Source organism: Diaporthe citri (assembly GCF_014595645.1).
Source record: "Diaporthe citri strain NFHF-8-4 chromosome Unknown scaffold_4, whole genome shotgun sequence".
Taxonomy (NCBI): Eukaryota; Fungi; Ascomycota; class Sordariomycetes; order Diaporthales; family Diaporthaceae; genus Diaporthe; species Diaporthe citri.
The window spans coordinates 1,391,239-1,418,034 of record NW_025064849.1 but is presented as its reverse complement, the minus strand read 5'-3'; the positions used below and the strand labels follow the sequence as shown (position 1 = coordinate 1,418,034).

The window sequence follows — 26,796 nt, the reverse complement described above, 5'->3', positions numbered from 1 at the left end:
TGACTTTGCGACGATGAATCTATTTTTGTAACTTGTGGTCTTACTGTACACGGGGAAGGACGGCAACACATCCCGAGGCCCTTGACACTCGGGTCTGAATGACGCAGATACTCTCACAGCTGTGGCCGGACTGCGCTAATTTGTACCAACCTCATCGACCGTTGTGTTTTTTGGTCGGAAACGTTACGTAGCGAAGGCGTTCAATCAGCGGAAAAACTCCCCTAGTCCGCTGGTTTCTCCCACCTTGCCATCCGAACTTTGACGTGACTAAGATCAACGACAATAACAGGCCGCCTGATCAGCACCTCTCCCGCATTTTCACGGCCCAATACGAGAACGTTCATTGGTGGCCCAAGCTGTGGGCATCGGAAGTACTCCAGAGGAGCTCTGGACACCCCGACACCTGAGCTGGCTCGCAGTCGGGGCCTGTAAGAACCGATCAGCGAGCGCACTTCGCCTTGTGGGGTGGGTAAACCGGGTTTCCCGATCAGCTCTGCTGTGCGGGCGATCCATCCCATGGAGCTCCGCTGTAAAGACAACACATCCACACCCGACACGGGGCAATGCCGAGATCTCGCACGGCGTCGCGCAGGAGGCCCAACGGCTCTCGCCAACACACCCAACACGGTAAAAGGGCAAGGCAGATGTCAATTTGGGGTTTCCAAGTGTGCCTCCCACCGACTCGCGCGCAAGATATTTTTGTGAAAATTGAAGCAGGACGGCTAGGGCTGAAGCCCACAGCCCAGCGGCGTCACACGTTTCAAGTGATTTTTTCGGGGATTTAACGTACCCCGTTGCCAGGATAAATACGCTCAGGGTTAGACTTGACATCACAGTTAAGCCAGAGTTAAGCTTAGTTGATCTAAAAGGAGAGGTGGGCATGGGTTGCTTGGACGAACTGTTGTTGATCGCCATCCAACATGGTACCTGCGCCTCGGAATACGAACTGGGAACCACACAAGTTGATGGCATTCCCCACACAACCACGATACCCACACCGGTGATGTACAGCCGACCTGACCGACTCCCGAGTTCACCATGATCTCAGGGGCCGAGTACCAAGTTCGCGCAGCACGTCGACGATTATATATATCGCTGAGATTCTTTGTTTCTCTCGGTCTGGATATTTGCTTCATCACTCACCACACTCATCACTCACTCTCAACCACCTCTCAACACTTTCACTACCACTCCATCCACCTAATTCCACCTTCACCCACCACCAACCTTCAAGATGTACTTCTCCAAGGCCACCATCATCGCCGTCTCGGCTTTCATCGCCCAGGGCATTGCGACCCCCATCATTGAGAGCCGCAACACCAACGTCGCCGACTGCGCCGCGGTCCGCTCCGACTGCCAGTCCGGCCCTGACGCCAACCAGGCCATCTGCGCCGCCAAGGCCGCCGACTGCTGCGACACCAAGGACAACGCCTGCCGCGTCGGCCCCGACGCCAACATGGCCACCTGCTCCGCCGAGAAGGCCGCCTGCTACGGGTCGGCCAACCTCCCCGACCCCTACGCCAGCACCAAGCGCGAGGAGCAGAACTGCGCCGTCGTCCGCTCCGACTGCCAGTCCGGCCCTGACGCCAACCAGGCCGTCTGTGCCTCTAAGGCCGCCGACTGCTGCGACACCAAGGACAACGCCTGCCGCGTCGGCCCCGACGCCAACATGGCCACCTGCTCCGCCGAGAAGGCCGCTTGCTATACCGACGCCAACCTCCCCAACCCCTACGCCAAGCGTGCCGACGCCGACGGCGAGGAGTGCGCCGCCGTCCGCTCCGACTGCCAGTCCGGCCCTGACGCCAACCAGGCCATCTGTGCCTCTAAGGCTGCCGACTGCTGCCAGGAGAAGGACAACGCTTGCCGCACTGCCCCTGACGCCAACATGTCCTCCTGCTCTGCTGAGAAGTCTGCTTGCTTCTCTGCTGCCTCTCTGCCTGACCCCTACAGCAACTAAATTGTTGCTTCAGGGTAGCCATGGGAGCAATGCTCAAGAGTAATTAATACTGAAGGGGACGATGGTGACGCTGGTGGAGCTGTGGAGTAGGCCTCTCGGAGGCATGGAGAGAGCGTGGTGTACACAAGTGTGCGACATTTGTATTCAAATTCTTGTACATAAATACAATTCAATCAGAGTGATTGCGACCCATTGAACAGTCTCCTATTGCCATGTGAAGTGCTTTGATCATAAACATTGACTGGTGGCCAGGGTGCCTAGCAGATGGCCAGATCGGCGAATAAACATGGACGCAGTCTTCGAATGGCCCGACTTCAGGCAGGAAGCATGACTCTTGTCTTCGCACTGCGATGTTTGGTGCCTTTTTGCCATGATGAAACGTCAAGGAGCCGGTTGGCCAAGGCGTGTCACACAACACGGACAAAACGTTCGACACCCGCTGGCTACTGCCGTTTGCCGCCGCAAAAGGCAAGGAACTGCGCATGGTGCTTACTTACTGGCGCAGATTATCATCTCTTGGCTCACAGATCCCAGCGCCAAGGTGCATGCCAAGCATTTCTTTTCTTTTCCATGGGAAAGCTGCAGAAGAGCCTCATACTCATCAACCGTAGGCACTATGCATACTGGACTCAATATTCTAGGTTTGTGGTGGAAATGTCCGTCGACGGGAAGCACTGAGCGGAAGCGTACGAAGACAAGCATTCTCGGGCCACTTGGCCCGGAACTTTTCAGTCGTGCATGGCCGTCAAGGATTGACCATCTCCAACCCCACGGCCGGGTGATTCGGATAGTGCTTGACTGAAATGCTTTCTCTTCCTTTTTGCTCCGAAGCCCCGGTCATAGAGACAGAGATGTTGCAGATACACTTGTATGTGACATGATAGAGTCACTTCGTACCGCAGGACGTCGCGATCGCGCCGTCTTGGTCCGTGGATTGTTGGTCTGTCGGGCAGCCTCCTGGGCATGTCCCTGGATAGGAGCAGCAACGGATGGCATCCCTTCCTGTGTGCCCTCGTGCTTTTTCTTGCCCAAAGGCTCGTGCCCTTTTGTACGGACTGTCAGGCTCGCCATTCAGGGTGGGTGCATGAGCCGATGGCGCGTTGCTTCATCCTCTGTCAGGACTCAAGTACCGGGACTAGAGCTTGTATCCCAACTAATTCGATGGTCCTCCTTGTGCTCTTATCCATGCGCAGACAGGTTGGGTGAACTCGAGGTTTTTGGGGTTCGGTTCGCTATGCCGTTTCGACCGATCGTGTTGCAGCGGCGTACATGTTGCCCGTCTCTAATTGCGTGACAGGTTGTGTCGCTACTGTGTCGGAGGAATCGCAAAGGCAGTAATATCGTACGCAGTGGACGGATCCGAGGAGCACGGCTGAAGATGGGAAGGCCGTTCTTGGGAATGCGGTGTCGATGTCAGCGTGAGGTGGCGGAGGCCGTGAGCTGTCGTTGTCGTTGAGTCACGGTTGTCGGTGGCGGCGCTTCGGCAGCGTTTCCAACCTGGGAAAGGTGGCTGGAAGCAGAAAGCTTCAGGCGGGTGTGGCCCGTGTGGAATGACTCTGAGCTGCATTGACACAGCCTTGGGACAGTACCTAGGTACCCGGGTAGCACGGGCTGGGCAGGCTAGTGCAAAACCCCTGTCTCGCCGGAATGAATCATCCTGCATCTTGAATTGACGGCAACTGACGCCATGCACCTGCAAGAGCACCTGCATCAACAGGCATCGTAGTGATAAAGCTGGAGTCGCAAACCCCCCACATCCTCCAGAGTTTCTGCAGCAAGAGATCGAGACTTCGCGACACGCAAGACGCAAACGATTGAGGCCTGTTGCAGGGCAGAACTCGCCCTTCAACCTTTCCCCCAAAGCACCCTACCTTCATAGCTCGACCGGTACATACGCCAGTACGCTCTCTCATCAAGTCGCCAACATGATTTCCACCACAAATCGCCAAGGGCCTGGACGTTCAGACCGGCAAGCCACCAGGGCTGCTGATACGGCTCGTGTTGTGCCCAAACCCGTTCCAAAGGCCCAGTCTGAGGACCCGAGGACATACCAGATCAAACAGCTGCACAAGCGCTACTCGCCCAAGGAGTCGACCGTGGAAAATGGCGCCGCAACCTCTCTGCTCTTTGACCTGCTGCCTTCAGACCCTGACTTCCCCTTTGAGCTGGACCACCTAAAGTGCCAACTCCGAATTCCCAAAAACTACCCCAAGGACTCGTCTCCTCCCACGCTGGCCATCCTGAATAAGGACATTCCGCGTGGGTTCGCCATTAATGTCGAGAAGGGATGGGACGAGCTGGTGCAGGAGAGGGGCGAGTCTACCCTTTTGGCCCTGGTGAATGCACTTGACAGGAATCTTGAGGAGTTCTTGTCCAGGAAGCAGGTCGACACTGTCAAGTTGACCATGTTTAAGGACACGAGGCATTTGGAAGAAGCAGTTTCGGGCGCTCAAGATTCGTTACCGGAGAAGGCGGCCGCCCATGTTCCCAAGCCCGCCGAGAAACCAGTTGTGCGCGCGCCATATGTCCCAGAGGAGACTTTCACCAAGGACCAAAAGGCCGAGGCCAAGGCAAGGAGGGCACAGGAGACCAGACAGATCGAAACTCGAATGGGACGTCTTCCCCACTACAAGCGATCGAGCGACGGCATCGTCTATACGCTGCCTCTCGAACCAAAACGCAGATCTGAGCTGCCTGCTGGCTTGCGAGGCGTCAATTCATTTCAGCTCATCGTCCCAGTCCTTTACCCTCTGCAGCCACTCCGCATTCTGCTTAACGATGTCGAGTCTGAGGATGCCGAGGAGGTTGAGGAGCTTTTTACGGAGAAGGCCAGAGAGAAGGCTGAAATGACACTGATGAGCCACATGAACTACCTGACACAGAACATTCATGTGCTGGTCAAGCAGGCTCTGGCAAGGAAGAAGGACACTGCACCAGCTGCACAGGTCCCTGAAAAGGCCATAAATGCAGGTTTTACTGTCGAGGAGGCTGCCAAGACTTCGACTGTCGTCGAAAACAAGGGCAATTTCCAGGTGATTCCTCGACCGCCGGAGTGGGACTACCAAGACGAAGAAAAGGGTAGCGGCGAGGAATCGTATGAGTCTACTACCTCAGAGGATGAAGACGGCGGCGTAGCTGTGACCACTCAGCCCGGCGCCTCCCCTATTCCAACACAGACGGTCGAGCGAGGCACGTCGATATCCTTCCCATCCGTCGAGCTCCTCGGTATCGAGCTATTCCAGATTTCCATCCTCGCCCTCAGCGTCAAGTGCCAGCGTTGCAAGACTATCGACGAGATTGGCGGGCTGAAACCAAACACACCAAAGACCACCGATTCCTGTCGCAAATGTGGCACCTCGTTCTCACTGACCTTCCGGCCCGAGCTCGTACACGCGTACTCGACAAGGGCCGGGTTCATCGACGCCACAGGCTGCACCGTCGCAGACATGCTTCCGTCGACCTTCGTGCCCACTTGTGCTAAGTGCTCAACGCCCACGGCGCAAGGCCTGGTCGCAGTCCGCGGCGACACCACGACCAACGTGTGCCGAGAATGCCACGCGCGCTTCACCTTCAAGATCCCAGAGGTGAAGTTTCTAGTCTATTCAGCTGCCTCCAGCGTACTCCCGCCGACATCGGGCCCTCGCCGCCGGGACGAGAAACTCGGCCTCCACGCCGGCGAGCCTCTCCCCAACAAGGGCATCTGCAAGCACTACAGGAGAAGTTACCGGTGGTTCAGGTTCAGCTGCTGCCAGAAGGTCCACTCGTGCGACAAGTGCCACGACGAGACCGAAGACCACCCGAACGAGTGGGCGAACCGCATGATATGCGGGTACTGCTCGCGGGAGCAGAACTACACCCCCGGCAGCTGCACCTTCTGCGGGAGGAACCTGGTCTCGAAGGTGCGCACGGGCTTCTGGGAGGGTGGCAAGGGGACGAGGGACAGGGTGTTTATGAGTCGGAAGGACCCGAGGAAGAAGAGACGGCCTCATGTTAAGAAGGACTGAGGGGTTTTTGGCCTGCGTCAACTTCGGGTGGTCGTGTAGATACCAATCAAAAGTCTCATGTGAACCACACTCCATCGTCACTAGTAGTTAATCCCTTGAGAATATGCATCCGTCCCAACCTATCCTCCTCCGCTATGCCTTCCGGGAGTCGAAAACATGCGTACGAAGAAGGGACTGAAGTGCAGTGGAATACGAAATAGAATGTTGTTCCATCAGTATGACTCGGTTAGTATCAATCTAGAGACACAACTTGGTCACATCGCACCAGTTTAGGCCTTGCGAGCAGTGTCGAAAGCGAACGGCCTCACTTCTCATAAGGAAGTCGAAAAGACTGGGCTTATCAAGACTCCAGGAAGCACATTCCACTTCAGTCAGCGGAACAGTCGGTACATTTGTGAGAATGGTGTGTTTTGTAGTAAAGAGCCGAATTATACATAGGAGGCTGCTAAGAAATCCAAGAATATCAGGAGGATATAGACATGCTGAGGAATTCAAGCAGGCACATTTGTACACAATCAAACAACCCGGACCGGACCTCAAGTCGTCCTACTGTGTCCGACACGCAGCAGTGTCGACCGCCACCACCTTTGCCGGCTCACTCCCCGACCCAGTCACGACAAAAGCCGTGTTCCTGCTCACGCTCCCACGGCCAAAGGCCACAGACGCCGCGCCCGCCACCGTGGGCGCGGTCGCCGCACCCAGCGCCACAACCGGGGGCGTTGAACTGCGCCCGGGCCGCGCCGGCCACCGTCCCGTTCGCCGCGGCGGAGGGCTGCAGCGCCAGCAGCGTGTTCCCGGTGTTGGTCGTGACCCACAGGGACCCGTCGTCGCGGACGTCGATGTCGTCCATCCAGCTGGCGGTGGGGACGGCGGCGATGGTCTCGACGGCCGCGCCCGGCATCGGCCCGCTGCCGTCGGGCATGATGGCGATCCGGTAGACGGTGCGCGACGCCGCGGTGGTGAAGTACAGCGCGCCGCCGCGGACCTTCATCCCGTTGAGCCCGAGCGCGTCGTCGGCGCTGCCGGCCCCGGGGACGGGCTTCATCTCGGGCAGGTCGAGCGCGGTCGTCACGGCGCCCGAGGCCGTGTCCACGCGGAAGGCGACCCCGAGCTGGCTGTCGCCCACGAGCACGGCCGAGGTCCCGGGCACGGCGGCCAGGCCGTTGAGGCGGGGCGCCATGGGCATGTCGGCGATCTTGCGGGCGGCGACCTCGAGGGGCAGCGCGGCCGGGCAGCTCGGGTCCGGGGCGACGCCCGTCTTGGGGCCCGGCTGCGCGGGGGACCCGCTCGTGCGCAGGTCCAGCTCCCACAGCGAGTTGCTGCCCAGCACGCCGTTGGCCGGGTTGCCGCTGAGGCTGATGTTGCCGGCCACGACGGCGAAGACGTCCGGCCGGTTCGCGATCTCCGTGATGCCGTGGGTCCCGTTGCTACCGGGCACCTGGAACACCGGCACCATGGTCGGGCACGAGGTCATCGGGTTCTGGATGGCGAAGACGTTGGCCTGCGGGACGGCCATTGTGACGAGGAGGTCCCCGTTGGCGCGGGTGGCGATATTCTCGAGGAACGTCTTGTCGTTTCCCGCCCCGAACTGGAAGATGGTGCGGGATTGGAGGGGCAGGCTCGGGTCGTTCTGGTTGAGGCACGAGGAGATGGGTCCCGCGGCGCCCTGGGCGGAGGCTGAGAGGGGGAGGAGAGCGGCGGCGGCCAGGCCCCAGAGGAGTGGCCGCCGCGGCGCAAGTGTGCTTGGATTAATTGACATTATAAGTGGTTAGTTAATTGGTTGATCTCAGATCATTTCACTCAAAAGAATGGTGTTTACGTTCAGATTGTGCGAGCCCAGCTCGCAGTGCCCTAGGAATGAAAGAAGGATGGTGACAACTTGGGAGAAGTGAAGGAGAGCATTGCTGTCGACGATGCAGCGTGAGCAATGCAAGGGGCAAATGAGTCTATCGCGGGCGTGTCATGTGGGAGTATCCGAGTAGACTGATAGCGTAGATAGTCTTCGTCTCATGTTTCTGGTTGTTTCATGCTAACGCCAATCGGATCGGGGTCCTCCGCAGGGCTTGTATCATCGGCTTGGCCTCGTGCCGGCATTTGGGGTTGGACCCAAGATATTGGAGATAGCTAGACCAAGTTATTAAATGACTACTTTCTCCCAACTGCGATAATAGATCGAGATGTATCGTCCATAATATACTTGGTAGCATACTAGTAGTTGATTGAACTTGCAGGCGACTCTGGTTTATGCGACATCTTACAAATCTAACAACACACGGAGTGATGTGATGGCCGTTGTCGTCTTCCAACACGCGTAGATGGAATCCGGGGTCTTGGGAAACGAAACACATCGCACTGACACACCACACCTTGCACAAAACTTCATGCCTTGTTAGCGTCAACCAGATGTCATGTCAAGGGGATGCTCTGCCTTTGAGACAACTGCGGGGCTGACGAAACAACTTGAATCGAATCCAACGACCAGGTATGCGTCTGCAATTGTTTTCCTCTCCAGCAGAAGAGGCTAATACTAGATGCGTTTAACATGAACTTACAGAATTTGCGTATATAGGAGGCCCTCGACGTATTTTGAGGCCTTACTGCCAACGCATTTGTGTAAATTCAGAATCTTGCTGGTGATTACTTTCTCTTCAAGTCTCTCCTCCCTTGTGTGCTTGAATAACTTCCGAGATGAAAGTGATCGTGATAAAGCGCCAAAAATACGCTTTGGGAGCGAAGAAGTACGCGCAAACTGCTGTGACATTGTATCACATGTACGCCCTTCTATTTTGCCTTGTCGGTCACGCAACGTTGGCTTTGGCGGCCTTGGGGCTTATTGGTCTTGGTTACATACCCAAGATCGTACCTACGTACGGAGATAGGACGTCCAATGTTGTCTGGGTCGGGCCATTCCGTTCGTGTGAGTAGCGTAGAAAAGATCGGTGCCGGAGAAGTCGGAAAGTTCGGTTCCGCGACGAATGCGGGTATTTGATGATGCCGCTCGCTCGCCGGGAATGTCATCCTCGCAGGAAACTTGCTCACAATCTGCGCGGCCAGAGCACTTGGGGGTGGAGGCAGTTCATCTAGCCAAGCCTGCAAGCGTCCAATCGTCAGCAGTGTTAGTGCCCGAAGGATTGCGGAGGACGAGGTTGGCAGTACTTCTTATTTTCCTTCGAGTACCCTTACAATTTGCAGAGTCTGTGTCGCGAGAGGCGTTCTCCACTCAACAGGATGGACTGGATATTTAAACATCATGGCTGCACCGGAAAGGAAGGACAAGGCTTGGGCGAGCACTTGGAGTAAAGCCCTTCCGTGTGTGGTCAAAGAGCAAGACTTTGTTCACTTCACCGTTGAATATCGACTTTCTTTTTAACTCATTGTCATTCCAATTCGAAAATGCGTTTCGGAAACTCATTCATTGGCGGTATCACGAGCCTGCTGGCTTTGGCCAATATGGCCATCTCCACCTCAGCTGTGGAGGGCAGAGATGGTATGTTGGAACAGATACAACCCTTGTAGGGAAGTGGACTCACCACAGTCAAACAGAGGCCACACCGCAGCTCAAGAACTGGGGCGTCGTGCTCTTCCGCGCTTTCGACGGCCAAGATATCTTCGGACCCCTAGACGCGCTGCAGCTACTGGCATTCCAGCGCCAGATGAACCTCTACCTCATCGCCGAGACCTTGGATCCCGTCACATCCGAGCCCGCATCCGCCGCGATGAACTCGAAGAACTCGAGCTTCTGGCCGATGATCCTCCCGACTCATACCTTCGCCAATGCCCCGGAACTGGATGTTCTCCTCGTGCCCGGCGGTGCGGGCGTCCGTGCCCCGGACGTGAAGAACATCACGGACTTCATTGCTGATCGTTACCCGAGTCTCGAGTATCTCATCACTGTCTGCACCGGTGCCGGCCTGGCCGCTAAGTCGGGTGTGCTGGATGGAAAGCGGGCGACCACAAACAAGTCGGCCTGGTCAACTGTCACGGCGTGGGGGCCCAACGTGGACTGGATTCGTCAAGCCCGATGGGTTGTGGATGGTAACGTTTGGACTGCAGCCGGGGTAAGTAAATGCCGGAATTCTAGATCGACTACTGAAACTCACATTGTTGGTACAGGTCACGGCTGGATTGGACTTGACCTTTGCATTCCTAACCGAGATGTTCGGGTACGAGCAGTCTCATCGCATCGCGACGCTCATGGAGTATGTACCAAACACAAACTCAAGTGACGATCCGTTTGGAGCCGCCCTGAACATCAACAGTTCGTGATGGGCATGGGTCAGGTGTGACCTGCGACAGCAACATGGGATCTGAGTATCAGCCACGCAGACTCTGAGAACCGCAAAGCCAGTTTCGAGTCTGAAAATATGGATAATAATTGGGTCTTTTCCGTCACAGGTCTGGACCAGAGCGTGAGGACAAACATTCATATTCGTCGAAGCTGGACGAACCAGAAATTGTACATACTTGCTTTAAAGCGGGCGACGGCACCGGTGGTTTGAAAATCGAGGCCATCATGGGCCACTAACAATCTTGGGAATGTTCAGCATCTCATTGAGGTACTCTCATGGAAACTAATCAACGAAGAAGAGCATGAGACTTGCGTAAATTCAAGATTCAAATGATTTATTGCTATCTAACTTTCAATATTTGACGTGCAGGCCGTCTTCTTATGCAACTTGGGGTACACTGAAGTACCCGGTGCATCCATGGCCTGTATCAGTTCCGCCACAGCAGGGTGCATTCCAGCTGCTGCTGCCTTCTTTATCCATACCTGCATTGGCAGGACGTCAAGGGACTTGCTCACCGGCTCCTCTGCCGTCCCTGTCAGTCTTCCATATTCCGACACGTTCCCATTCACCTTGTCGACGCCATTGGTTGTCAATAAGTACTCAGAGCTCTCCATGCCCACCAGGGGAATCACGATATCCCCCACCTCATGCACATACCGTATACCTCCTTGTATTACAACATCATCGTCAAAAACCTCTCGCAATATGCCCTCGCAGACACTATCGACTCGCACAAGATCCAACGCCCCACCGATATTGTTCCCGATTTGAGGGATTGCCTTCAGATCACGCACATATTGTAGCAAAGAATTGACCCAGTCCAGCCTCGAACCGCGTTATTACCGGCATCCTCGAGGGTAAAGCCCAGGGAGCCGCCAGTGAATGGGCCATCTTTATGAAGCCGGGTCGTCATACTGAGGACCACGCCGTACGTGCCGCCGCCGCCGCCGCCGAGGGCCCAGTAGAGGTCTGTGTTCTGTTCGGGTGTGGCTATGAGATGCTCTCCCCGGGCTGTGACGACCTCCCACTCCAGGACTTGGTCGGTTCCCATTCCGTACTTGCTGTTCAGGATCGAGTGGCCGCCTCCCTGCGAGTATCCCCCCGCGATCCCGACGCTGCCGCACTCGCCGCCGACTGCTCGGTAGCCTTCTGCCGCTGCGGCTTCATGTGTTTCTCCAACCAGTACACCGGCGCCTAGTTTGATCGCTGGTCCTGTGTAGGCCTTGCTCTGGTAGCTTGTGATTGTTTCCGTGGTCTTGAGATTACGCATCCATAGCGACAGAGCACCTTTGCCGGTGGACTTTCCGTTGTAGCTGATTGCAGTCAGTCTATCAGAATGCGATGTAACGCAAATATCCACGGAAAGCACCTACTCATGACCAGTATTCTTGACGACTACTGAACATGCCGCCTCGTCGTAGTTTGCGTAGGGTGTGGCGTGGCAGACGCTTGCCTGTGGGATGGTGGCGACCAGCCTCCCGCCCACGGTGGAGTTCAGGGTTTGCCAGTCTGCCGAGGAGGGCCATGTCTCGTCGCCGGGTATCCGTCTGCAGCTGGAATTACTTGTGGCGGGAACTTGAACACATAACAAAAGAACAAGAATGCATGTTGAAAGACACCTTGTCGTGCCTAGAGCGCTCGCATAAACCATGGCTGAGTGTTGAAGCACAAGTGGTTGTGATTCCGTTAATTCCGTGCTATGGGTAGAAAAAGGAGGCCAGGTACGGCGTAACCAGGAATGGCGGTCTTAAATACCCGAAGCGGCCTGTAAGTAACTTTCCTTACAGTAGATATAAAGCATCCACTCTAGATGGCTCACACTGAGTGATAGAATCAACTATTGCGAGTTCGTTTAGGAGAAAAAGTAATGTGAAGGCATCGCGATCTACACGTTGCTCATATATCTATCCCAACTCCTCACACTCCTTCCAGAGCTTATCCACTCACAAATAGGACTGCATTTTGCAGAGAAATGCCTACATCCTGTTTGGCTCCAGGCATAGCAAGCATGGGGCGAGAGACTTGTCGAAACACTTCAGTTCAATGGTTTCATGAATCATTTGTCTTTAGCGAACCTGGTACCAAGTGAAAGCACCTGCCTATTAGATGGTGGCCGACAGTATGGACGCGACTTGGGCCACGCATGTGGCTAAAAGATTAGCGAGATACAAGCATGTACGCTATGAACCCTGTTAGTGCTTAGATTTACACATGTAGATTGGCGGAGTCTCGATCATTCTACCCTGGTTATGGTTCCGAGATCTGGGTGGTATCGGGGCCGGCTGAGCTTTGGGTCGGTGGTGTGGGATTAGAATTATCGCGCTCCAACGGCTGAACTAGTGATGGTGGCGTCTAGTGGCTAGGGTGCGTCCTCGGTGTGTTGATCCACCCGGCTGATATGTCCGAAGGTTGACATGATAGCATCCAATGGGTCCTTTGCACCTCTTGGATATTTCAAAAGACACCCGCTCTGGCACAGTCTCAAGCTTGGGGCCTCCACCTTGATGTAAATCCTTCCAGGCCAGCCGGTCTAGGTTAGCCAACATGGCTCCAGGTCCCTCCTTCTCGACCTTCTTGACACACTTTTTTCCGCCCAAGCCCGAATTCACCGACAAGGAGGTCCCAGACCTGACCGGCAAGGTCTGCGTGGTGACGGGGTCCAACACGGGCATTGGCAAGCATGTTGCTCGATTCTTGTACATCAAGAATGCCAACGTCTATATGGCATGTCGTTCAGAGGAAAAGGCCCTCAAAGTTATCGAGTCCATCAGGACAGACCAGGCCTGCGTCAGGTCTAGCGGAGAGCTGGTCTTCCTGCCGCTTGACTTGAGCGATCTACCAAACACGAAGACCGCGGCCCAAACCCTCATTGAAAAGGGGCAAAAGATCCATCTCTTGTTCAACAACGCAGGAGCCATGGTCGGCCCCGGTGAGCCAATTCCAAGAACCAACCAGGGGTACGAACTCGGACTGGGCGTCAACTGCCTCGCCACCTTGCTCCTCACGCAGCTGCTCACGCCCACGCTGGCGGCCACCGCCAAGGCCGAGCCGCAGCCCAACACGGTGCGTCATCTGGCTGTCCTCGTTCGGGCTGGGCCTCTTCGCGTCCGAGGGCGTGGGCGTCCCCCTGGACAACCTCGACTTCCACGAGCCAATGGGCCACACCGAGCGGTACGGGCTCAGCAAGACCGGGTCCTGGGCCCTGGGCGTCGAGTACGCGGGGCGCCACTCCCGCCCGACGGCATCGTCAGCGTGCCCATCGATCCTGGCAACCTCCGGTCGGAGCTGCCCCGAGACCAGGGCATCGTGATCAAGATTGCTGCCACGTTGCTTGGGTATCCCGTCGTCAATGGCGCTTACACCGAGCTGTATGCTGCCTTCTCGCCGGATGTGACAGTCGACTCCGACTGGTCTCAGGAGTGGGGTGAGTATTTCGTTCTATTACCTATATCTCACACATACGGTTCCGTGCGCTTCGGCCAGATCTGCCTAATGCAACAAAGACTGAGGCTGAAGGTGGGACGGGTGGGGTCAGCAAGTTCTGGAACTGGTGTGAGGAACAAGTAAAGGAGTATCTGTAGCAAAGACTTATGTACATGCTAGTACAGACCAAATCTGCAAAGCGTCATTTATGGTTACAGAAAAAAAAGGGAGACCTTGCTAGGAGCCCGAGACCCTGTAACGCGGGGCCGGAGAACCGTTGCCTTTCGGCCCTAGATTGCGGGCAAGCGATACTAGTATCACACTACTAAACAGCAGTCTAGTGAACCATGAACCACAGGCATGGCCTATCACTGATAGACGACCACAAGCGAGTTTCCAGCAGGCGCAGGATCCGTAGGATTATCCCGAACTTGCGGAGTTGCATCCCTAGACTGGGTAGCGTGTTGATAAGCTTTCGTCACGGGAACGAACTAAAACACCATCACCTCCGGCGGCTGAGTTCAGTCATTCATTTATCAGCCTTAGGGATGTGTGGACGGCATGAGCCCGGATGCGAGAAGTGACCGCGCATAGTCTGCCTCGGCTCAGTCGAGGGACAGCTTCCCAATCGCCCAGAGGATGACACCAACGCCCCGTGTCCAGACCGCGGTGGTCCAGGTCGCCGCTGGCAGCACAGCAACTTCCAAGCTGCCACTTTTGGTGTCAGACGCTGTGCCTGTACCCTCCTTGACGTCGCCGGATCATGTTCTGGTCCGCGTGTGTGCCGTGTATGTCTTTCTGGAAAATGCTCCCTCCCGTTTGAATCCCAGTGCCCAGTCTGTCTTAGCGACTGGAGCTCAGCTCGCTCTGACATCAAAGAGTCGAACTCATTGGTCTATTTCCCTTGGCCTTGTTTAGACTTCATAAACACGTGACATTCCTTCTGACGTCGCGCAGTGCTCTCAACCCAACGGACCACAAGTTTGTCACGCATTTCACCCAGCCGGGCGCCCTAGTCGGCTGTGACTACTGTGGCATCGTTGTCGACGTCGGCACTGCAGTGGCAGCCGCTGGCCGCGTTTCACCGGGCGACCGCGTCTGTGGAGCCGTCTTTCCTTATGACAATGGAAATGATGCCGAGGGCGAGGTGAGGAGCGGGTCCTTTGCCCAGTGGCTCGTGGCTGATGCCCGCGTGCTCCTGCGTGTGCCAGAGTCGTGGGGCGATCTCGAAGGTGCAGTATTGGGTGGTGTAGGCTGGGGCACCGTCGGTCTTGCATTGTCTGGGCCGGACGCTCTAGGTCTTCCAGGTCTTCCGTCGCAGCCGGCCGATGTTGATGAGAAGGTTGGCGACAGAGAGCCGGTGTTGGTCTATGGTGGCGCGACGGCAACTGGTACCATGGGGTGTCAGCTCCTGAAACTGTAAGTTGAATCAAATTCATGCTGTCCGTTGAACTGTGGCATCCTGCGGATTGATTGACGAATTTCTTAAAGGTCTGGGTACCTCCCATTAGCAGTAACATCACCCCAATCTGCTGGACTGGCCCTCCAGTACGGTGCTGCAGCCACAGCCCTCTACACGTCTCCCACCAGCGCCGATGATATTCGCACAGGACTGACACGACCTGGGCTTCCTGTTCGCCATGTTCTGGACTGCATCACCAGCCCGGACTCAGCTGCCACGTGCTTGGCAGCCATGGCGCGGACTGGAGGGCGTTACGCATGTCTGGAGTCGATGCCTACAGCCTGGCGCACGCGGAAGGCCGTCCGTGTCAAAGAGGTGGCGGGCTACGAAGGTTTGGGGAGGCCTGTCTCGCTGGGTCCGGCTTCCACAAACATAAATGACGGTGAAGTTGATGGGTCAATTGAGGCAACATATAGCCGTGAAGCTAATCCCGTGCTCTTCGACATCACTCAGCGCTGGACGCGAGAGGTGCAGGCGCTGCTAGACAAAGGCTTATTAAAACCACATCCGGTTCGAGATGTCACTGATGGCGATGGCTGGGGAAGTCGCATTGTCAATGGTCTGGTAGAGCTGCAGAATGGCGCGGTTAGAGGGCAGAAGTTGGCTGTTCGGGTGACCCAAGACTAAGATTAGATACAGGCTAATGTCTCGTCGTCTGACACGTCGTTTTGGTCCCTATCATATCTCATAAACTTAGCTTTGTCAGTACTCGAGTCAAATTGTGAATCTGTCTTGATAATAAAATATCCAACGGGGTAAACAATAATAATTCCATTTGAAACGCTGCCTACCTGATATCTGCCCAAGAAAGCCCTCCTTCTTATACTACAGTTGGGATTTACAGTTACATACGATATAGTGAATTCTATTATCTCAGTTTTAGAAAGCTAATAAAACCCAGTGAACCTCAGACATGGGACTGCAGATGACATCTGTGGCCTCCCTGGGCCTCACAATTTGCTGACACCTATTGCAACAGTCCGAGCCACACACATGTGACTGATCACTCTGTGTTCATTATTGAATCTCTGAATGATGTAGTCCTGAAACCTCCACATCATGAAGTGGGAGGCTCAGGGCTGGGCTTGCATTCCAACGGACTCCTATTTCAGCTAATAGCTATATGATGTTAATGATCGGCTTCACAATGACCAGATACATACTCTGTGGCTTGACAAGTTCCCGCTCAAGCAGAGACAAATTTGTAATTTTCTCCCTGCATCGGAGAGGCATGATCTGAAGAGTCATTACCCCGCTCGACTGTCGTGAGGGATGGGCAGATTTCGACCACGTAGCCCAGCGCCATGTCTTCGCACAGCCGACTTCTATACACATACCTAGACGCCACTGTAACTTCATTGGATGAACAAATCGACTTGTTGGAAATGATGACCGCTGATTTCGACCAAGAGACAATTAGAACGAGCCAAGCCAGTTGATGTGTCAAGGATTACGGAGTATTGTTCAGCTGTCCTGGTGGCGGTGGCGACCGGGATGGCTCTTCACAGAGAAGAAGGGATCAGTCCATAGAGTAGACTTCATGGAGCTAGCGGAACTCATATCGGAGAGTCTAATATTCAGGGAAATCCTTAGGTATAAAAAGAGCGGGTCCGCCAGTGTCGCGTCTTTAAACAACAACATCGAAGTCGAACAGACACACCACCATTTGGCCTCTGTCTGCTACTATTACTTCTCCAATAGATCTATTTCACGACATAAGTCTTCATTTAAAATGCTCATCGAGAAGATTCTGATTATCTTGGGAGCTAAGCTCGTCGCTGGCTCTGCAGTTGGGACGTCTCCACAGGTGGTTGACCTCGACGCAGAGCTCCTGCGAGGCAACGGCTGCGCCGCTGCCGGCGTTGTCAACGGACAGTGTGGCCGTTACTATCGGGCGACCGGCTGTAAAGACCAGATTGGAGCAGTTGGCCCTGGGGTATGTCATTGTCATACTCTCAATTGTCCTCATTGTGTGCTGACAGCGTGCATAGAAGTGCAGCAGAACTTGCTACAAATCCTCCGATGGAATCCTCAGCGTCCGCGCGGTTGGCGATGGTACCTATGGCGTAAACTGTCATCTTTTCTATGATTACAACTGCCAGGAAAAGATTGGTGAGACCGGAAACGCGGTACTTGGTGGCGGGAAGTGCTATACGCCGTCGCAGGGCACGTCTGGTCACAGTTTCTTGTGCTGGTACAAGTGCTAAACAGTCGTTCAAACCAAACTATCTGAGTAAAGGTAGTTGTCTGGATTGCTTTTTAGGACGTCCTTAGTTTCCAGCAATATTCAGGTAGCGAATATGATCTCTTCAAAAACGGACCATCAGCCTCATTCCTTGTAATTAAAGCCCGTACTCCGCGTTATACATAGCTGGGAATATCACGGCACCTTGCCATATTCCTAAGGCTCGTAAAAGATGTTTAGAGTTCAAGAGATTCACTGATCAGTTATGTTTCTCGAGGCTACGTCAATATGGACAAAAGGTTGGTCCGCATAGTGTAAACGAAGTCTCAAAATATGTTCAGAGTTGCCCTCGCCTAGGCGTCACATCTTCACGGCAAGTAAAGAAGTAATCGTCCAATGCCCGTCCATATCCCATATGCACTGCGGACCACAGCTAATATGCCACGGCTCTACACGCCTTTCGACCCAGCAACACCGCACGCCGTCGCTTCATAGCATCCGCACGAGCCGGAAATAGCAGCTTTACAGCGGCTCGACGCCGGGGCTGAGGCGCCTTGAACCCGTTCACGAGGCCGGTGCTCTTGCTTCTCCTCACGCCGCCGCTCATGACCCTACCATCCCGTCTTATTTGCAAAGCCTCCAGGCTCCTCAGAACTTTTTCATAGCTTCCAAAGAATCGGTGAGCCCTCACATCAATTCTCCCCCTTGCTTCGACCATCCCGTGGCCCAGAGTCACGCCCCAGAGCGACACTGCCTCCTCCGACCCACCACCAAGCGCAATAGCATGGGCATCGACATCCTCGTCTCTCTCCAGCAACACGCTGTATATCGCACCAGTGTACCTCGTCAGTTTGCCTTGGTGCACCTGGGCAGGAAACACCCAGCCACGCCGGCAATCAGCGGCAGCAGGCAAGGCAATGGGGTGCCACTGAGTGACGAGGACGCCCCCGAGCCGGACCATGACCTGCCTACGCACAGGCGTCACAAGCACGGCGGCGACCTTTCGGGGCCCGACGGGCGTGGTGACACTGTCCCCCCTCCGCAGCGACGAGATTCGAACATGCTTGCCACCGGCGAGGCGCACGGCCGTCCGCCCCGCGAAGCACGGCGCGCTGGACGAGTTGTACGACCTCATCGAAATGGGAGCGCCGCCGATCCTCACCCCGAAGTCGGTAGTAGCGAAGAAACCACCCCCGCGCCCGCCGCCGCCGCCACCGCAGCGGGCCATCGCGTGCCCGCCCGGGTCGGCGGGGACGACGTTGCTCGGCTCCGGGGCCGGGAGGTCGTCGAAGGCGGAGCTCAGGGCGTCGCGGCAGCGGGTGAAGAGCGGGGAGCCGGCGCCGTACCGCAGGGGCCCGGGGTCCTTGAAGCTGTTGCAGGCCTGCCGGGCGTGCGCGCCGTGCAGGCTGGGCAGGTAGTGCTGGCCCCAGCGGGTGAGGTACTTGTCCCTGGAGAGCGCGAGGGAGACCTGGCCCAGGGGCTCGGGCCCGACGAGGTCCTGCATGAGGGAGGCGCAGCTCGCGTCGTCGGGGAAGTGGGCGGCCGGGAGCGAGGCGGTGAGGTCGCGGAGTTGTTGTTGCTTCTCGGCGAGGCCGGTGGCGCTCTGGAGCTTTGGGGAGAGGCGGTGCTCGCCGAGGGGGTCGATGGGGAAGAGGTCGGCGAGGAAGGCGCAGATGTGGGATCGGGAAACGTGGAATGCTATCTCGGCGTCGGAGAGGGTTGTGAAGGAGAGGTCCATGAGGTCCCGGCTTGTATGGCTGACGTGCTGCACTTCTGTCATTTTGCTGTATTGAAGGGCAACGTTGAGATAGGACGGCTCCACGTCATTGTCTGTAGAGCTGCTCTTCCACTTCAAGTAGATATCCCGAGACTGGGCGTACTGGAGACTTCCCAGCGGTATGCTGAGTTCAGAGTTGCCGCCAGGAGCCTGAACAGGCTTCTCTTGACCCACAGAAATTCCCACTGTCTGCTGTATGGTAACGATGTCGGGGTATGTCAGGCGGAGAGTGGCACTGCTGGCGTAGGTAGATTGCAGGTTTGCAACGGCGTGGACAAAGACGGTGCCTATCATGCCTGCGTCGGGAATGAAGGCGTAGTTACCTCCTCCAAATTCTGCGATGGACTTCAGCAGTCCTGACCTGAGGACGTATCCAAACCCAAAGGTATGGATGGACGGCACTATTTCGCCCATGGCCCTAAGCGCTGGTACGTATCCTTGTTGAGGGCACATGTGGTTGGGCACACCGTCCGTCAAAACCATGACAGCAGGCACTCGGCCCGTGTTTGCCTCGTCCTTGAAGAGCTTTATGCCGTCTCGCAAGCCGTGCCACAGATTTGTACAGCTTTCAAGTTGCATGGCCTCAACCTTTTCCTTGGCGACCTCCTTGTTGGCGTCCGTCATCTCTGTCAGGGGTTGCAGGACGTTGGACCCCCCGGAAAATGTAACGATTGCCAGTCGATCCTCCTTTGTCATCGTTGACATGATGGTGCGGCATGCGTGCTTGACCAGGTCCAAGACCGAGAGGCCTGTCTTCTCATCCTCGCCGGGAGCTGGGGCATCAGCACCCATGCTACCTGACACGTCAATCACCAAGGCGATGTCGCATGGCACATGTGAGAGCTTTTCATTTTGTGGCCCCTTCGGCGGCTGGACTGTGAGGATGACCCCATCTTTGTCGGGCAAGGGCTGGATCTTCACCGTGGCACCTTCTTCTGGAGCAGTGGTCGCACCATGCGGCTCAACCTGGGCATAAGGAGGTGGTGCCTCGTGGACGTCCGGGGGGTTTCTCCCGAAAATGGGCACAACAACCTGCCGTCGGATTAGTCTCAGTCCACATCTGTGTCTCCCAGATAGACCGGTCCCTACCATTGTGATCAATGCCACGGAATAGAAATCAGGTTAAATGTGTCGGTCAGATTCTGAAAACTCAGGTTTACTGTGCGGATCCGTTGCCAAAGGAAATGGACATTTGGAAGGGGGGCGGTTGAAGGGTTGTGTAACGTGTTCCATTGTATATAGAAAATGCACCCGGATGGTTGCGACCAGGCCCCCGTATTCCATTCGGTCACAGCCCCTCAAGGGACTGGCATCATCCTTTGTCAAACGGCCAGGCAGTGACCGGCCCGAGAGAGTGAGGGAGATGGTCGGGTCTTCGGCGGGAACGGGCTTGAGACCAAGTAGGCCTTGCCTCCTGACTACTGTGATTAGCGGCACGCTTGGAGAAGGTCCAACACCCGATAAAGAGGCTTTGCAGTGAGCACATGGATAAAGATAAGCCTGCTCAGTGACTCGACGCCGGAGGCGGTGGCATCTCGACAAAGGGAGACAGCAGCAGCGGTCCAGCATCTAAGCTTCCACCGCTTTAATGATCCCACTCGAGGAGTAATTCAACTTCCGAATTTCTCAGTCTATTGGTCGGGATACGGCACGCCTACGATCCTTCGGCCCAGTCTTTGGGTGCAGGTGGGCCCGTCTTCCACACCTTGGCATTCTCATCCCCCTTTCCAAGGTTTCCCCTTGGACCTTGGCTGTCTGCCTTGCCTGGATGCCTACAACTATTTGGCAAGTAAAACATCACCCGTAATATTTACAGACAAGACAGGCAAAATCAGCAAAGCGAATGCGCAGTCGTTGCCGATAGGAACTAAATCTTTGTCATCTTTAGAAATGTAAGAGTTGGAGTCCTCCGTCTGCCCGCAGGATCTAGCGGCGCACGCCCAACCGTCCCTCTAAGGCCGGCTCGTGGGCCTGCAACAGCCACCGAAACATTTGGTCATGTGGCCACGGCCGTCAAACAGTCTTCTCATGTATGTAAGATAAGAAAAGAATGGCGTCTTGTTGAAAACTGGGACAGAAGGTGACAATTCTGAATTGGAAATAGAGTTTTTTGACAGCTGCTGTGCAACACGTGCGGCTCTGCACCTGCGAGCAGACGGGGTCAACTCCTTTTATTTAGCGGGGCACCCGGCGAGAGCGGCTTACTGCGCCTCTTGTTGCTCTCCACCGGAGACCGCGATGGGTGGCTTGGTGATTACCTACCTACCCAGCCTACCTTTAGGCAACATTGATTTTTTTTGTGGTTCCCTCCGTGTGTGAACCCTTCCTCCCATAGCCGTCAAGTCGTCTTATCGACTTCGGTCACGATTCTTCAAGTTGACATAGGTTGTTGCTCCCGTCACTTGGGCCACCTGAAGCCATACCTAGCTATGTAAAAGAAGCACAATTCTGGTCGCCGCTTTGCTTGACGTATCGTACTGGAGAATGAAGCTCAGACCCGAGTCCGCTCGGCGAGCGATGTCGCTGGGGGAGCCTTCAATATCGCGAGGAGCTTCTGAGAATTTCGTCATTCGTCAACGCACAGACAATGGCTGTGCTATTGGAAACAATGATTCGAGAAAAGAACGCCAATGGGATCCTAGAGATACAAGCAGTCTGGGATGCTGCTCAAGACTCTCGCGTACTTGAGTGTGCGAAGGTAGCCATCCGTAAACATGGTTTCACTGCGAGACTTCATTCTTCCCAGGGTTCGCATTGGCTGTCTCGTTGGTCTTAAATCACAGATATCATTTCTCACTCACAGTCAATTGTCTCCATGAGTATCAGGTATGAGAAATCAAGTGCGAACAGCCACAGCTCGAGCTTGAACGCGTGCTAGGTCTATGGACATCCAAGTTCCCACCGGTAAGTTTGAGTTACCAGATCGTTTTGATACATATTCAGGATGTGGAAGAAGACAGTGTAATTATAAGGAAGCTCTCGTACCTGTGTGCTCACGTCTGCAATTGTCCAGATGTCACATTCGACATTCCCACCGTACTCAGAAGGACCGCTGCTTAGATGCATTTAACAAAGCCCCAGGTATCAAAGCTATGTGCCTTCCTAGAGATTGATATTCTAAAAGATTGGAAGGTAGCTTAGCTGGGTAGAGCGGCTTGCAAAGGTGCGCACATGCCGAACGCAAGTGGTCCTGCGTTTGAATCGCAGCCTTCCTATAATTCCTTTTTGCTTTTTGTCTGCATTCATTACTGTAAATTGTGCGTTACGTGTAATGTGTGTCCATGTCTACTTGGTCCTCAACCCTAGCCAACCGCATCTGCCCAGACTTACCTATCGAATGCCAAACGTTACTTTCCTTGAGCCACTGAGGACTCGAACTCGAGTGCCCACGACATTGTGCAACGAATTAGCAGAAAAGGTAGAGACTCAAAGATTCATGAGATCATCTCAACTTCAGACAATTGGGAAGGTAGCTTAGCTGGGTAGAGCGGCTTGCAAAGGCGCGCACATGCCGAACGCAAGTGGTCCTGCGTTCGAATCGCAGCCTTCCTACAATTCTTTTTTTTGTATAACCGCATCCTTTGGTGATCAATCTATGCCGTGAGTACTCTTTTTGTTTGTGATTTTGCAATGTCTCGTGGCGTTGGGGAGAGAACCGTTTAATCCGACGCCGCACCACGACCCCAAGGGCACGTCAATCACTTGTTGGCGCCTTGTCGTCGACGGTAGAACACTCTGTGGAGGAACGAAAAGAAATGACCACGAACCTATACCCTCCCCTTTCTTCCGTTCGAAGTTGTCTAGAACATCCTCTGCAGACCATTGGTCACCTCGGCACCGCCTTATCATTTGCTTCCAACCATCACCTTCGATATTCACTTCCTTATGTACCTTTTCTTGCTGCTGAGAATTGTGCTGGTTACTTGACATACGTCAATTATAACGAGGCTCGAGTCACATGAGAAGCAGACAGGCATTGGTCACACTTGAGCATGGTATGGGTACAAGTGAGTGCGTTCGATGCGATTTGATTTATTCCTACAATTGCTAGCTCAACCTTCCCAACGCAGACGTCAACTGGTAGTCCTGGACGTCGTGACATTTCTTTCTTGCGCCGCTAGCGGGGCATGAAAATCTTCTACACATTACAAATCACAGGCCTGACATTAAAAGTCTGGAGCCAAGGCGACCCGTCTCTCGCAAATTGGACAGAGTAGCTTTCCAATGTCATCTTCAGATGAGTGGGTGAAGGCCTGCCCGCATATGCAGAAGCGGGTGTCAGTAGTCTCGGTAGGTTGGACCATGAATGGAAATTTGTTGTGTATTGATTATGCTGAAACCTTTTTGTTAGATTAATGGTAGAGGTACAACACCGTAAGTTGAAAGTGAGGGATTGAGAGCATAATCAAAATGCCGTTGTCTGCTGGAGGTGGGTAGAAGCAACGTCGTTCGTTTATATCAGCGAACTCTCCGTGGTGCATTGTCGGCGCGGAGCGAATCATGCCTGGAGGTGAGCAAGTCCGCGCGGCCGTGATTGGCCTCGTCGTCGCATACATTCTGCATCACTTGTGTCCCCGCGGTGCTTGGCCCAAAGTCCGCCCAGTCACTCAACGACGGAGGCGTGGAAGACCACTGCGCGTCACTGAATTAATGCCTATCAACCAAAGCTTAAAGGGGCCGGCGGGGCTGCGTCTCATTTCACCAAGCAATACGGAAACGATGCGATGTGTGGAGTCCGGGGCCGGAAAGCAAAGCGAATCGAAGGCCCTGCGGTTGATGGACGGGATGATTGGGGCATTGTGGGGATATGCTTTTCCGGGGGCCGCGAGCTTAAAGAAGCATGACGAGATTCTGATGGTCGGTGACATCCCGAGACGTCGACGCCGACGACAACAGAGACAATAGCTGCAACAAATAACAAACCGGACGTGGAGGTGATGCTGGCCCGTACGCCCTGGCCATACGGGAATAAGCGCTGTGCAGCACATGTGCGTGTGCGTGTGAGCATGTGCCACACGGGGACGCTGATCCGGCGTCTGGAACGCGGCTCTCATTTGCAGCAGCAGGGCCGTGCATGGTGGGGAGCCTCGAAACGGTGTGATGGCGTTCTGGTGTGGCATATCGGATTGGAGAAGGTTTTGGCAGGTACGCGCGTTGTCGTTTTCGCGACGCGCTGAGCCAGCTGTTGGCTAGGGGGTCGTTGGACGACAGGCCACAGGCGTTGTGGAATGGATGTGATGCGATGTGATGTCAATGCTCGAGGGGATGGGTTTTGAGCTTGGATGGTTCTGCTTGTGAGGAATTTAGATAATTAGCATTTACTGAATTTATCGATGGATTGATTGATTGAATTTTGGACCTTGTTCTCCATGCCTTCCTTGCCTGCCCGCGCATCTCGATAAGCTCAAGGTGTGCCCACTGCTCACCCGCACACCGGTCTGCCCTGCTGCTACCTTCAAGCCCCAAGGACAAGGAGGGCTGGCTCCTTTTGCCTTTGACGCCTGGCTACCCCGGAATACCCCAGGTACCTGACGATTCAAGGGGGTCAAGTATCTCTTGCAATGACACCACTCGCTCACCGTCAAGTCATGTCCCAGGGGTCATCATCTCCTTGTCCATGCGATTGGGTCGGTAGCTAGATGAACGGACTGGAGCCTCAGAGACTTCAGCTACACAGTAAAATGGGCCAGGTGAATTCAGCTCGGTCGGCTCGGGTCGGGTCCAGGTCAGGCGCATTACACGTCGGACGTCTACCAACACCGTTACATGGGCTGCCTGCCGCCTCCACAAACGCGGTCTGCCCTGCATGCTGCAGGTGGGCCTGGCCCGGGGAAGGTGGGTCTCTCCTTCCGCCCCCAGAACGTTGTGTGGGGGAGGAGCAAGGCGACAGGGCAGTCCCCAAAACGGAGAGGGGAGAGCAGAGGCAGTAAAAAAGCATCAAGACAATGCACACATGCTTATTACTGTCTTGGTGCGTGATTCCTACTTTGGCGTACGGGGCAGCTGCTAGCGACTTGCTCTCCCTGCCCTTCCCTCAGTCTACTCCGTACCGTGGACCAAGCTCAACCACCCGCGACTTCCTCCGTTTTCGATTGTTTCGCGCCGGTTGCGAGGCTTCCTCATTTGCCTCCTCTGCCAGCATCTCACCGTCTAGGTCTCTCATCCGCCTCCCGTTGGAGCTGGCTTTCTTCCGAGACACTTTGCACGGAAACCCTATCTTGCATGGCTGGCTTTGGGCCTGCGATTGCAGTCGTCGCCAGCCCCTTGCGGACCGACCTTCGCAGCCAACCAGCGACTCGCTCCCGAAGATCCCCCGCCCTGGCCCCAATGTTCCTCCGCGGTTCTACCGTTCAAGACAATGTCTTCGATTCCGAGGCCTGGCCCGCGGATGAACCCGAACACGCTTCTCTCAACATTTCCAGTCCTGCTGTGGCATTGCTGTGGCAGCAGAGCCGCAATTGAGACGCTGTGGTTGCGGGAATGAAGCCGACCCGTCAATCCCGTGTCGCTCCCTGATCTCCCTTCCCCGACCCATGGCTGCAGCTGCAGCCCTGGCACCTGCAGGAATGAGCCGCTTGCCGTCATAGGGTTACACTGGGCCAGCCATTTTGCGCATTTGGGTCATTGTTCAGCCCCCGTTGTGTTTCCTTCATTGGTGGTGGTCGAGCAACTGCCAGCATCGAATGCCGCAGAGCCCTTGCATGGTCAACTAACACGCAGGCATGATCGGCCGTTTTCCTGTCAACACTGCCTGAGCAACGAATCTGCTGACTGAAGACTGACTGACTGCGTCTAACCGACTGTCTGCATGAGAGGCTGACTTGTCAAGCCTGTCTTCTCAACTGTTGATCAAGCGACTCGAGTCACCAACGAGGAGCATGTGATACTAGGCTTGAAGATATGAACAACACTCCACATACCCAACCAACCCAGCCAACTCGCCTTGCGGGTCCTTCTGCGACTCCGCGCATCATCCCGTTTCACCGAGCCGCTCCCCCTGCCGAGCAACGCCGGTCCCGTCGAGAAGGCAAGGCTGCAACGAACATCCCAACTCAGTATCACACATGCAGCCTCGGAGACTTATCATCCCTCGGTCGACTCGCGCACTTGACACCGATCGGCCGGAATGCTCTCAGAAGCAATGGTCTAGACCGCCATCCCGAACCGGGGCGGGAAGGATCAGCACACGATGCCGCACTATTAGACAGAATACCAGTACTATCGAACTTTACAACTGGCAAACATTGCATGGCGTTCTGTCTGCTTCTCCCTCACAATAACAATGAAGTCTAGGCATCGAACCTTGATCTTAGAGCAGTCACCCGTAAACCGATTTGAACAGGTCCGAAATCCCGACGGCATTTCGGCAGTGAGTCTCGGTTGATAGCAACAGATGTGCTCCTCGGCAAAGGCACGCAAGGTGTATCGGCCAGCGGACCGGGAATCTGGTATTATTGTCGGGTAGCATCCAACAATTCATCTCGCGATTGGACTTTGGCAGTTGAACACTTCACGGCCCCGCCGTGACAGAATATTCGGCTGGCGTTGGGCATTAACGTGAAGTTACATCACACGTGGGAGGACCCACCAACGCCTCGATTACCTCAACAGGGTCAATTGAGTGCGATGGTGTCTTGCTGCACAGCGGAGCCCCGCGAAACGGTGCCCGCCCTTTGTCCTCAGCCTCATTTCCCGCTGC

General features: G+C 55.1%; 8 protein-coding genes and 2 non-coding genes across 10 annotated transcripts; 7 read left to right on the top strand and 3 right to left on the bottom strand.

The window, feature by feature from the left end:
- Window positions 1-1,234: 1,234 nt before the first annotated feature.
- Window positions 1,235-1,957, top strand: INS49_009595 (uncharacterized protein; the record flags this gene model as incomplete). The annotated part of the gene is made up of 1 exon (XM_043170323.1): window positions 1,235-1,957. The coding sequence occupies one exon, from the start codon at window positions 1,235-1,237 to the stop codon at window positions 1,955-1,957; it is 723 nt and encodes a 240-aa protein (XP_043024888.1).
- Window positions 1,958-3,882: 1,925 nt separating this feature from the next.
- On the top strand, window positions 3,883-5,961 carry INS49_009594 (uncharacterized protein; the record flags this gene model as incomplete). Its single annotated transcript, XM_043170322.1, has 1 exon — window positions 3,883-5,961. The coding sequence occupies one exon, from the start codon at window positions 3,883-3,885 to the stop codon at window positions 5,959-5,961; it is 2,079 nt and encodes a 692-aa protein (XP_043024887.1).
- A 595-nt stretch (window positions 5,962-6,556) lies between these two features.
- INS49_009593 (uncharacterized protein) lies at window positions 6,557-7,720 on the bottom strand (the record flags this gene model as incomplete). The annotated part of the gene is made up of 1 exon (XM_043170321.1): window positions 6,557-7,720. The coding sequence occupies one exon, from the start codon at window positions 7,718-7,720 to the stop codon at window positions 6,557-6,559; it is 1,164 nt and encodes a 387-aa protein (XP_043024886.1).
- Window positions 7,721-9,354: 1,634 nt separating this feature from the next.
- Window positions 9,355-10,227, top strand: INS49_009592 (uncharacterized protein; the record flags this gene model as incomplete). The annotated part of the gene is made up of 3 exons (XM_043170320.1): window positions 9,355-9,448; window positions 9,505-10,019; window positions 10,075-10,227. 3 exons carry the CDS (start codon window positions 9,355-9,357, stop codon window positions 10,225-10,227), a joined length of 762 nt encoding a protein of 253 aa, XP_043024885.1.
- Window positions 10,228-10,594: 367 nt separating this feature from the next.
- INS49_009591 (uncharacterized protein) lies at window positions 10,595-12,211 on the bottom strand (the record flags this gene model as incomplete). The annotated part of the gene is made up of 4 exons (XM_043170319.1): window positions 10,595-11,029; window positions 11,083-11,563; window positions 11,624-11,797; window positions 12,198-12,211. The coding sequence occupies 4 exons, from the start codon at window positions 12,209-12,211 to the stop codon at window positions 10,595-10,597; spliced, it is 1,104 nt and encodes a 367-aa protein (XP_043024884.1).
- A 583-nt stretch (window positions 12,212-12,794) lies between these two features.
- INS49_009590 (uncharacterized protein) lies at window positions 12,795-15,096 on the top strand (the record flags this gene model as incomplete). The annotated part of the gene is made up of 4 exons (XM_043170318.1): window positions 12,795-13,313; window positions 13,363-13,442; window positions 13,502-13,669; window positions 14,631-15,096. 4 exons carry the CDS (start codon window positions 12,795-12,797, stop codon window positions 15,094-15,096), a joined length of 1,233 nt encoding a protein of 410 aa, XP_043024883.1.
- A 1,771-nt stretch (window positions 15,097-16,867) lies between these two features.
- INS49_009589 (uncharacterized protein) lies at window positions 16,868-17,342 on the top strand (the record flags this gene model as incomplete). The annotated part of the gene is made up of 2 exons (XM_043170317.1): window positions 16,868-17,071; window positions 17,127-17,342. The coding sequence occupies 2 exons, from the start codon at window positions 16,868-16,870 to the stop codon at window positions 17,340-17,342; spliced, it is 420 nt and encodes a 139-aa protein (XP_043024882.1).
- A 173-nt stretch (window positions 17,343-17,515) lies between these two features.
- Window positions 17,516-20,189, bottom strand: INS49_009588 (uncharacterized protein; the record flags this gene model as incomplete). Its single annotated transcript, XM_043170316.1, has 3 exons — window positions 17,516-17,536; window positions 17,796-20,129; window positions 20,187-20,189. The coding sequence occupies 3 exons, from the start codon at window positions 20,187-20,189 to the stop codon at window positions 17,516-17,518; spliced, it is 2,358 nt and encodes a 785-aa protein (XP_043024881.1).
- Window positions 20,190-22,223: 2,034 nt separating this feature from the next.
- INS49_009587 lies at window positions 22,224-22,312 on the top strand. The gene has a single exon. It is a non-coding gene; the product is annotated as a tRNA-Phe (tRNA).
- Window positions 22,313-22,560: 248 nt separating this feature from the next.
- Window positions 22,561-22,649, top strand: INS49_009586. The gene has a single exon. It is a non-coding gene; the product is annotated as a tRNA-Phe (tRNA).
- Window positions 22,650-26,796: the final 4,147 nt, after the last annotated feature.